This window comes from Schistocerca gregaria, chromosome 6 (assembly GCF_023897955.1).
Source record: "Schistocerca gregaria isolate iqSchGreg1 chromosome 6, iqSchGreg1.2, whole genome shotgun sequence".
Lineage (NCBI taxonomy): Eukaryota > Metazoa > Arthropoda > Insecta > Orthoptera > Acrididae > Schistocerca > Schistocerca gregaria.
The window spans coordinates 479,957,847-479,970,231 of NC_064925.1; the positions used below are offsets into that span (position 1 = coordinate 479,957,847).

The 12,385-nt window shown below is 39.8% G+C and overlaps 1 protein-coding gene across 1 annotated transcript in view; it reads right to left on the reverse strand.

Annotated features, from left to right (window-relative positions):
* Positions 1–490: 490 nt before the first annotated feature.
* Positions 491–12,385, reverse strand: part of LOC126278243 (glucose-6-phosphate isomerase-like) — an 83,351-nt gene continuing 71,456 nt past the window's right edge. Inside the window, exon 11 of the mRNA XM_049978229.1 lies at positions 491–1,187. Within this exon, the coding sequence (XP_049834186.1) occupies positions 1,067–1,187 (121 nt within the window). The 3' untranslated portion in view covers positions 491–1,066. The remainder of the gene's footprint in view (positions 1,188–12,385) is intronic.

Here is a 12,385-nt window from a genome sequence, read left to right on the forward strand (position 1 = left end):
AATAAAATCTGCAGGCATAACATATGCATTTTGTGCCATTCAAGACAATGGGGTTGGGGGGAAAAATTAAGCTTTAGAAAAAAAAAACTTTGTGTGTGCATTTATTATGCACTTGATATGTTCCACATCATAATGGTTTCCACGAGACCGACCAATGGAACACTTAACTAAATAGTTTTGTCAGTGAATAAATCTTTTTACTACTTACAAAATTCTGTGTTTGTAGTGGTGCACTTGCCATATTTTGTGAATTTGAGCTTGGCAGCTGCTATTAGAATGTCTTCAGAGTAGCATTTGTTCATTAAGTTAGTGATACTTCCTGCTGTACGAATGTCTTTACATGCCTCGTAGAATCTAGCCAAGTCACCTAAAATAAGCATGCACATACATCTTGATTTAAGCAGTATGTAATTACTTTTGCTCATTGACAACAGTACCATGATGAAGTGTAATTTATTGGAAGAGGGGTCTCAAAAGTAAGAAAAGTAACTATCAGTATACTAAGTTTGTTTATTGCACATTTATAGCCACACAATGCATTTGGATAGTGTCTTGTGTTGTGGCTGAACATACCATTGATGGTGTTACTGTTTGATAAAACAAATTGTGCTGGCACACACAAGCTCACAAACACTCCCTGATTAGATATGACATCAGTTTACCAATATTTTAAGTGTAACCTTAAATATCTACATTATTTGTAACTAATTACATTAATTTTTTACATTTATATTGTTTGCTGAGGCAGTGAAATATTTTAAATTGTATTATTACACAATGTCTTTTTCCATTATTACAAAAAATTATACAATAAGAGTTTAATCATTAATAAATGAACATGATCTCTTAAATCAGTCACAGAATTATGTGCAGTAGGTATAAGGAAGCAAAAAACCTCACACAGCTTCTGCCTTTTTCAACTTTCACAAGAGGAAAGGGGGGGGGGGGGGGGGGGGTGATACAATTTTGTGATAGTCAACAAACAGTAACTTAAAATATGGCACAGCTGACATTTAAATACATCATTATTTCACAGTACATAAAAGCAGATGGAATGGTAATTCCTTCACCAACATGACTTAATGAAGTTAATCAGACCATTAGTGGAGGCATCATGTGTACTGACAGCACAAGAGTGCTGCAGTTCTGGTTCAATTGCTTTTGCTAGCTGCTTTCCCAACTCGACTCTGAAATAAGCAAAAAGATAATATTAATAAACATACAGCCAATCGAAATGACTATTTACCATTATACAATAATCACTAACCGCAACTGTCTTTGTAAATATACTGTACACACAGTCCCTTTCAAGTCCTTATGACCCTACACTGCAAACGAATGCTAAGAAAAATATATTCTGTGAACATCTGTTTTAACTTTCTTACCAAATGTGCTCAATTTTTCAATAAGGTTAGTGAATGGTTATCAGAACTTTGGAAATTCATTGTCATGACTCAAAGAACAAAATTTGCATCTATGAAATTGTGTCAAACTGTTCACGACTATTTCTCAAGGGATATTTATGTTGTCATTCTGTGCTCATAATTTTTGCTGTTGCCACAACTTAGTTGTTTTGTGGAATGTAAAGCTTTCTGTGTGTATGATATTCTTGAACTGTTCTAGAGTATAACATTACATATGGACTACATTCAACAGTATCTGAGGAACTAGCAAAATTATTTGCAGAATGCCTGCAGGAGCAGACAGTTCCTCAAAAACTGGAGCACCATCACCTCTTTCTCTTCATCTTGGAGGGGGGCGGGGGGGGGGGGGGAGGGGCAAAATTATCAGTTCCATACTGAGGTGTAACATCTCACCCACAAAAAGAAATCTGCAACATCCTTGATACCCATTGGCCAACAAAAGATATTTGTGGGTTAAAGTAACTGGTAACTAGGAAGCATTCCACTTTCAGGAGGTATTTGATTGTTTGTGCAGATAGGAACTGTACTGATCCTGCACTGTCGGTGATGCAGACCACGGACTGGCACTTCTATCTGCTGGGTGGAGTCATCTGCTCCATGGAGCTGCAAGTGAAAGACAGGTAGCACATGTGACCTCCATGATGCCAAAGAAATCATAACGTCATTAATGTTCTGCTTCTATTGTACTATTGTTCAGAGTCTCGTGTGTGAAGGATGAATTATTACACCTAGTTGGAATGTAACACATGTGCAGTCAATTCAGCAACGGAAATTAGAGATGCACGTTATAGGAAATACATTGAGTTCAACTTCCCTAATTGTGTTATTCCATTGGAACAAGAAAAGTCTCTTTCAGCAACTTTGATGCAACAGATCAAAGTCCACAGGGGAGAAGCTGTGTCACAGTTCAAGGGTACTGAATAGCATGACCTTTGCAGCATTGGTTTTGCACAGTAAACACAAGAAGAAAGTAAGAGAAGCACAAAACCTATGGACTGACTACTGGACTGTTTCAACAATCCATTGCTAACACGCCCATTAGGAAAAATTAAGACCAGGGAAACAATTCATTTGGCAACCTCGGTGCAGGTCATGAACAGAAATTGCAAAGAAACAGACGAAAAGGAGGGCTACAAAAAAACTCATGAAATATTGTTAAGGACAATGGGAGTCAGCAACGGAATGCCTAATTGGGCACACGTTATACAATGCTATCAAATTGTTCGTATATTAAAGAAGAAGACATCTACGTATGTCAGAGAAAAACAAGAAAAATTTATTGGGAATTGGAGAATATAAACTGCGGTTGTTGTTATTAACAGCATTAACTGGTATCTTGTCGTGCTTGTTTATGAAACGTAGACCAAAGTCACACACACAAAATTCAACATGCAACAAAGAAGAGTTTACGTTGGGCTCTGAGAAGAAGATTAATGACATATTAGCAGCTGGAGGACCTCGTGAAAACAGTTCAACTTGGCAAGCAGTTTACAGCACCACACCACAACAGTTGCAGCAGCAGCCTGCTATAACCGAACAATGCAATATATACACAGTGAGCCAGCAGCCCAACTGGTTCACTGCAGCACGCAATAATGACATATGGTGAACTGTATTAGTTAAAAATTTGCTTATAGTCAACACTGTTAAGGAATGACATAGACGAACTGCTGAGTAGTGGTCTCCAAATTATAACTTTAGTACATCCTATGCCTGTAACCACTAGTATGATGGCAACTGTGGCAAAGGCAATAGATATAACAGATTTATTGGCTAAATTTCAAGAGGATGCATTTAAAACAAACTCCAGGAAGCTTTTAAAGCTCAAGGGGATGATTTTAAAAGAGAACTGGGTAACATAACCTCTATTTCATGTTTTCATCCCGTCTACACTTACAAAATGCAAAATTGAGGAAACTGCAGAATCAAGGAAAATGTTCAAAAACCCCAATTCTGAGCAAAACCACACATAATTCACATATGTGATTAAAAATCACTATCCTCTCCAATACTTAGACACATTTTATGCAAAGTGAAGGAATTAAATGTCAATACAATGTTTCATAATTATGAGTTTCATCAGTTCTTAAACAATCACAGATGTGTAAAAGCAAGCAAAAATTCATGAAAAAATTGAAACTGATATCTGGGTGCATGGTAATTGAGCTATTTTCCACCAAGCTATGACCACAAATTATATGTTCAAAACATGCATTTTCTGACATAATTGTTTTTGCTCACCCAGAAAAAAGAAAAAACTGATAAACATGTTGATTTAAACAAAAACAGTACAGTATCTAAGTGGTTAAACCATAGTCATAAATGCAGACATCTGCTCAAAGACATACTTTATCACCATTGCTGTTACTGTTAAATGCTTTTCTTACGAGCCACACTTCATATGCTCACCACTATTAAAGTGTTATTTTGGGCTTCATGAGAGAAACAGATGTAAAAAAATGAGTTTACTTCCCAATTGATGTTACAAGCTGATCAGAAATTGGCTCAGAGAATTTCTGTACACTATGTAAAACGTAAATTTGAAAGAAAGCTCAGGTGCTACAGTTTCGGTTCATGCCCTCTATCACTGCTGCCAATCTTTACGAACTACAGTGTGTGGTGTATGCAATGCAAAATATATATGTGAGTAGTGTATGTAGTTGTTCCAACTGTATCATGTCAGATTTGAACACTAAAGTCTGTAAAATGTGCTACCGCAAAACACGTATTCTATTTTCATGTGAAATCTCTGTCATAGATCATCATCTGCATGAAAAGTATATTTTCAGCACTTCACAAAATGCTTTCACCCCTACCAATACTCCCATCACTGAAGGGCCACTCCCCCCTCTCCACGCATCCACTAGGCAAGCTCATTTTGTGAGTGCTAGTGTAGTGTGGTGGCTGCAATGGGTACTGGGTGACTTAACAAGTCGTCAGCCAATAAGAATTCACTAGCCAGAAATGAGTGACGTTTCCTTGATTATGACTGAACATATTCTTTGAGACTCTGCATTTGAATTTAAAGATGGATGATTGATATTGTTGCTGAATACAGTACATCGAAATACATACAAAAAGATGAAAGTTAGTTACAAGTGGACAAGAAAAGGTGGTTGCTGGGACCCTTCCTCACATATTGGCTTGGTCTGGAACGCTTTGCACTGACTGTCGTGTTTTTCCATTACCGCTGAAACACAGCAGTAGTTGTATCATAACGTGCGATGAAGCTAAATGTTACAAGTTGTGTTGGCAACACCGATCGTGAATGATGTCAGCAATTCCTCTCCATATCTCCCCTCTCCACAACAGCCTAAAATATTCCCTTAACTCTGCCATGACCCATGGTGCAAACCATCTGTCTTGTGCCACTTGTAACTTGTTCAGTCGCAACAAATGTCAATAGGAAGAAAATTGGATGAAATCAAGCAAGACGTTGAGCAAGAACTTAGAATTGAGGTAAACCTCAGTAGGAAGAAATGTAAAATTGGGGTATTTTTTAGCACTGATCTTATGGGTTTTTCACAGGGGCTATGTATTTATGGTGTGGAATCATCAAAAACAGCCACAGAATGCAAAATTGAAATTCTACTGTATTAATAATTTAATTAGTGAACTAGGGCAAGCTCATGACAATAGGATGACTACACAAGTTTGTAGAAAAAGAAGTACAGGATAGAATTGATTCCTCTTTTACACCTACTTCTAGTGGTGAGTTTAATTCTAATCAAATATGAAAATGTATACAACACATGAACAAATTCTATTATTTCAAGAATCTAGGCAGAAAAATTAGGGAGGTCTTACGATGCTATAAATTGTGTAAGAGGGTGAACGCTTGTTCTAGATCATCATCAGAGTTCCCACATGAAGAAAGAAACTAGTAAGTTTTTTTTCTCAAAGTATTGTGGACCCAACAAGTTTATGAATATACCACACTCAAAAGCAGTATAATTTTTACACACCACAACAAGCCAAGATAAAGGTCTATCGAACAATGGAAAACCAGGATGGAATACAATAAACAGCTGCCAGAGACTGGGTGGTGGTGGTGGTGGTGGTGGTGGTGGTGGTGGTGGTGGTGGTTGTTGTGTGTGTGTGTGTGTGTGTGTGTGTGTGTGTGTGTTCTTGACAAATGCCTTGTTGGCTGAAAACTTATTTTGTGACTATCTTTCTGTTGTGCCTATCTGCGACCCAGTTCTCTATATAATACTGATATGATAAAGTAATTTTAAGTTCTCAGGGGAACGTGCATACTAAGCTAGTTTGGCAGGGATATGCTTCACTCTTTTTCTATCCTGTAATCTTTTGAAAGATATCACCTCGAAGTGCCCTATCCCACAATTAGGTATATGAAACACCGAAGTCAGACCATAGAGTATCTGTGTGGTGTACGAGAGTACATATAGTGACACACAAAATGATACCTCATATATGTATGAATAACATTTACAATACTGTTAAAACTTGTGTGTCATCTCAAATCTGTATTTTATACATTTTGTATGAATTCTGCGTTTTTCTTTTTTTGTACTTAATGTACAATAACTTAAGTATATTGAGAAGATATACCACATAATGTGACAAACTTTATTACTCATAATTAAGTGCCGCATGTTAGTCGTGTCAGGGGGTGTGCATAACAGACCTATGGGAACAGTGGCAGTAGAACATGTGCACATTGCATATCAGTTATAGTGACAGTGGAGAGACAGAAGAATTGCAATAAGCACATACCTATTGCAATAAGTACCTGTAACATGTTAGATTAAAATCAGGGAAAGGGTGAAAAAGAAGTTAAAATATGGTGACCATCGATCAAGCCAAGCATGTGAAACATAATTATTGGCAGAAGGTATTGCATAAGGAGAAGCACACGACAAGGATAAATAGTTTGCAGTTAAGGAACAATAGCAGAACAGCACAGAACTGTTAAGAGGTGCAAGTATTAACGTAAGGCAATACCTGATAAAGGTGAGAATTACAGAAAGTAATGATCACTAGAGTCAAACATAGGAGTTATGTCTTCTGCTTATGAGAGTGTAAGCTGGGTAAGATAATTAGGCAGTAATTGTAAAGTGATGGTGCAGTGTGCCTGAAGGCAACATGTTAGGAGGGTAAAGTGTAGGAGGACCTATGATAGGGACAACTTAGCTCACTGGATCTGAAGGAGCAAGGACCTGTACCACTTTTAGGAAGGAGAGTTGTAAAGGAACAATTGTATATCAAATGGAAAGATACCTGAGGAGTGTTTGCCCCTAGAATGAGGTGTAAACGTGCACAGGAAGGCTGCTGACATTATAGAAGCATTCTCCAGACTAGTGTAATGTAGTATGGACCTGGCTGATTAAACTTCATAAATTTCAGTACATTTCTACAGCAGTTTAAGGAAGCAAGTATCTGAGGTTAGGAAAAGTTAAACAGATCATTGATTTCAATCCAGGAGGTAATTCTTTGAGTAAATGAATTAATTTAAAATTGCGAATAAATACATCTGTCAAGACTTGGAGTAAAGAGAACATGACAGTGAACTAGTGTCACCTATGTACAGCAAAGAAAGCAAGATAATTAGCTATGTGTAATATCTCAAGAAACCTACAGAAATATTTGTGCATATCAGAATACCAATATCTAAGGGAAGTAGACAATATGTAGCTCAGATATTAAGAACGAAACAAGAATTCTAAAACGTAATCACAAAATTAAAATTTTCAAATGATGATACAGAGGTGAAATTATACTGTGATAAATAAAGACTGCAATGAAAAAGGAAACTGAATGTGAGGCCCATAGGGACCGTATCTAAACATAACATGGTGTTGGGTAAACTTATGATGGGACATAATTGGTGAAATATGAGCTGAGTTAAGTGAAATATTATGCAAAGTCACAGGAGGAGATGAACTGCTAACAACATTAGTATTTTGTAAAGTAGTAACATTACACTATTGTTTGAAAATGATATTTACTGCAAATGTGTTAAACTTCTAGAAGTCAGATTATGAGCACAACATCTTTCATCTTGGTGGAAGAATATGAGGTGTAACATGTCATTAATAAATGAGATATTCCACATTCTTGCTATCCACTGGCTGATGAAAGATTGTGGGTTAAAGTAAGAAGTAAGTAGAAAGCACCCCACTTTCGGGTCTTTTTTTTATGGTATGTGCTATCGGTGAAGCGGGCCATAGACTGGTGCTTCTACCTGCTGCGTGGAGACATTTGCTCCATGAAGCTGTGAGGGAAAGGCATAGAGCACACGTTACCTCTATGCCGCCAAAGAGATCACAAGGGCACTGATGTTCTGTTTTTTATTGTACTATTGTTCAGAATCTCATGAGAAACAGACAAATGACAAAATCTAACTGGAATGTAATACATGTGTAGTAGATTTAGTAAGATTAGTTTAAGAGTTGTATGTTACAGGAAACTGAATTCAACTTCTCTGATTGTGTTACTCCACTGGAACAAGAAAAGTCCCTTTCAGCATCCTCAAGGCAACAGATCAAAGTCCACAGGTGAGAAACTGTGTCCTAGATCAAGGGTACTGAGTAGCAGGACCCTTGCAGCATTGGAACTGTATGGCGACCATGAGAAAAAGTAAGAGAAGCATAAAACCTAGCAAGATATGGAAGTTACAGGTCAACTACTAGACTATTTCAATGGCCTATTCCTAAACACTCCCATTAGGGAAATAAAAGACCAAGGAAACATTCCCGATTTCATTACATGGGAGCCATTTACATAAGTCTGTAGAGTACTGCTCACGAGGGTATGTGTAATGAAACTGATGCACCTTTTTAACTCTCCACAGAAAGCTGCACTTTCTTGCACAGCCTCAATCTATATCTACAACAACATTGCAAGCTGCCTTACAGCGTATGGAAGAGGGGACTTCATGCACCTATATCATCCAGTCATGCAGAGTGCAAGGGCTGTCTGTAAACACTATATGATCTCTAATTCCTCAGTTTTTCTCACTGTGGTTCGTGCTGGACGTGCAGACCGCGTGAGACGACGCTTCATCCAGTCCCAAACATGCTCAATGGGGGACAGATCCGGAGATCTTGCTGGCCAGGGTAGTTGACTTACACCTTCTAGAGCACGTTGGGTGGCACGGGATACATGCGGACGTGCATTGTCCTGTTGGAACAGCAAGTTCCCTTGCCGGTCTAGGAATGGTAGAACGATGGGTTCGATGACGGTTTGGATGTACCGTGCACTATTCAGTGTCCCCTCGACGATCACCAGAGGTGTACGGCCAGTGTAGGAGATCGCTCCCTACACCATGATGCCGAGTGTTGGCCCTGTGTGCCTCGGTCGTATGCAGTCCTGATTGTGGCGCTCACCTGCACGGCGACAAACACGCATACGACCATCATTGGCACCAAGGCAGAAGCGACTCTCATCACTGAAGACGACATCTCCATTCGTCTCTCCCTCCACGCCTGTCGTGACACCACAGGAGGCAGGCTGCACGATGTTGGGGCGTGAGCGGAAGACGGCCTAACGGTGTGCGGGACCGTAGCCCAGCTTCATGGAGACTGTTGCGAATGGTCCTCGCCGATACCCCAGGAGCAACAGTGTCCCTAATTTGCTGGGAAGTGGCGGTACGGTCCCCTACGGCACTGCGTAGGATTCTACGGTCTTGGCGTGCATCCGTGCGTTGCTGCGGTCCGGTCCCAGGTCGACGGGCACGTGCACCTTCCGCCAACCACTGGCGACAACATCGATGTACTGTGGAGACCTCACGCCCCACGTGTTGAGCAATTCGGCGGTACGTCCACCCGGCCTCCCGCATGCCCACTATACGCCCTCGCTCAAAGTCCGTCAACTGCACATACGGTTCACGCCCACGCTGTCGCGGCATGCTACCAGTGTTAAAGACTGCGATGGAGCTCCGTATGCCACGGCAAACTGGCTGACACTGACGGCGGCGGTGCACAAATGCTGCGCAGCTAACGCCATTCGACGGCCAACACCGCGGTTCCTGGTGTGTCCGCTGTGCCGTGCGTGTGATCATTGCTTGTACAGCCCTCTCGCAGTGTCCGGAGCAAGTATGGTGGGTCTGCCACACCGGTGTCAATGTGTTCTTTTCTCCATTTCCAGGGGTGTATATGCAGGCATAAAATCTGTTCAAACATACAGTGTATTGAAATCAGCAACATAGGTCAATATTTTAATGCACCTGTTTTGACAGCACTTCTTGAAAAGGGGAATAGCCTGCACATTTTTCCAAGCATTGAAACAGTGTTCCTCCAGTGACCTGCTACAGCAGGTTCTTTCACATATTCTATGGAGAATCATATAGATATGTCACTGAGTGAGATGGCACAGTGATTAGCACACTGGATTCACATTCACGACAATGACGGTTCAAACTAACATCTGGCCAGCCAGACTTAGGTTTTCCATGATTTCCCTAAAACGCTCTTGGCAAATGCCAGGATGGTTCCTTTGAAAGGGCACAGCTGATTTTGTCCCTGTCCTTGACACAATTCGAGCTTGTGCTCCATCTCTAATGACCTCAATGTTGACAAGATGTTAAATCTTATCTTCCTTTCTTGATACAGTTACGTCGCCACCTTTCCTCTGTTGAGAGATTTTAGTTGTTTTCCATACCAGTCAATATTTGTAATGTTAGGTGTCAATATATAACTGAATGAATGGATAGATATATCTGATACATTTACTGACTTAATGCAAGATCAAAATTTTGCTTTTCAACTCACTAAACAGTACACATGTAGCTTTGGTCTTGGAGCAACAATTTAACGCAGCTGTGGAACCATATAGGTCTTTCCCATACCTTGTAACTTTACTCAGTACATACCTGTCTGATGTGTAATGTACAAAACTCAACATGCTGGGTCTCTGACATGAATGCATGACACCAAGTGCTCTGATAATCTGAAGTCATCTTGTCACACTTACTAAACAGAAATACCTTCTTATCTTTTAACATTTCTACCGTCGCCTGCAATCACTGATGCTACATTAGCACTACGATCACTGATTCCCTGCTCTATGTTAACTGAAATAAACATTTAGGGCCTGTTTGTAACCAGGAAATCTAATAAGTTACTTCTCTATTTTTCAAAAAGGCCTTTAGAACAGTGTCACCTGAATCCCTATTCTTGCCACTTGTCCTTCCCTTGGATCTACCTGTCTATAGCTATTAATACTGTAACTTTATCAAAAAATTTACATGCTGTATTCTCCGAGTATTTCCTCAAATCTTCCACCACTACAATTCCTGAAATATGGAGTTTATAAAAGCACCCAATTGCAAGTATGAGCAACTTTCAACATTTAGCTGCAGCAAAGTTCAAAATACGTACTCTCCTCAATAGATGTTATCATGATATTTATGATTTTACTTCTGCCTTCATTACCAAAATCAATACTATTTTTGCAACAGACATTCCAATCTGAATTTAAAATTTTGTTGAAATTCACTTCTGGTTTCAGTCAGCTTTCTGTTCTGGCCCTCTGGAGGGGTTTCTCTGCACTATAAAACTCACATTTGCACACCACTGCTTCATGCATGTAGTGTACTATTAATCAAATGGGAAAGGAGGAGAGGTGAGGATCCTAAAGTTCTCCTCCTAGTAAAAAACTGATTGAAATCTCCCCATCCAACATCACAAACATTTGAGCCTCTGATGTGTGTTCCATTCATCTCAAAAAACAAGGATTGCAATCACTTTTGGGAACAAGGCTAGTTGTCTTTACCAGTTTTGTCATCCACCTTCATTTGTGCCAATATGAGCAAAAATTTGCAGCCACATATGTTCAATAGCACTGGCACAGCCTTCTCCATATCTCAGAGCATATCTGGCAAACATACCGGGTGGACCCAAGTGTTCCTTCCTGACCTGCTTGCTGTTTCTTTGGGATGCTCCATCACCTGCCTAATCTTGGAGCTCACGATGATAAGCAAACCAATCCTCTGCACTTGTCTGGATCTTTCAGGGAGATCAGCACCAATTCCAGTACATTGGGCAAAATGCACTCTCAACAATGGGCAACACATCAAATGTTCTATGGCATACAACGACAACTGGACAGCCACTCATCACTTTCAACTTCCACTCAAAGATTTGTGACTGACACTGTTTCCCATTTACCCAGGTGTCAGACATATCTGGAAGTAATGAGACATCCGGTATCTCTGACAGTGCTGTAAGCAACAGTTTTCACAAGTGCTTCTATGTCATCACACCCCAGAACAAGACAGCAGCTTTAAGATTGCTGACCGTGGCCAATGCAGCTTTCTTTCAAATCAGTGATCAAACATACTTACATTTCTACACAACAATAGAGTCTGTAACCATCTTTAGTTGTGTTAATCAAGTATTCAACACCAAATTACTAACCGAAGCATTCTAAGTACTGCAATCTAAGTACTGTTGCTGTGTTTATACTTGGTATCAGTTGCTCATAAAGGAGTGGACTATTTGCAACAGCTGTTACTTAACATTGAGCCAGGCCACTTTGGCCAACATGAAATTAACATATACAGTAAATGACACAAAGGATAGGCCCTATCTGAAGTACTGCTCTGGAAAACACTTTTGAACTGCAGCTCAGTATAAAAAAGATCAAATCTGTATAAGATAGGGAGCATCCAGTAAACAAGATTTACTTTCAGAAGGCACAGTTTGGAGAATCAGTTCATTAATTCATGTAGAACTAATAGTGCAGCACCCTCCTGTTTTCAGATTGCGCTCTTGATTATCTATTGAGGATTTCCAGATCTCCAATGCTGACTTTTCTTTGAGTTCATGTACTTCAGTAAATGCCCTAAACTTCATGAGGAAAAAAATGGAAACTACAATTTGGCTGAACACCTGACAGTACACAATCAGTTTTAGGGAATGCCTTCCAAGAGTCAAGGGACAAGGCATGACAGTTTATCCCGCTGGCAGGAAATTTTTTGCATCCTCTTGGTACAGATC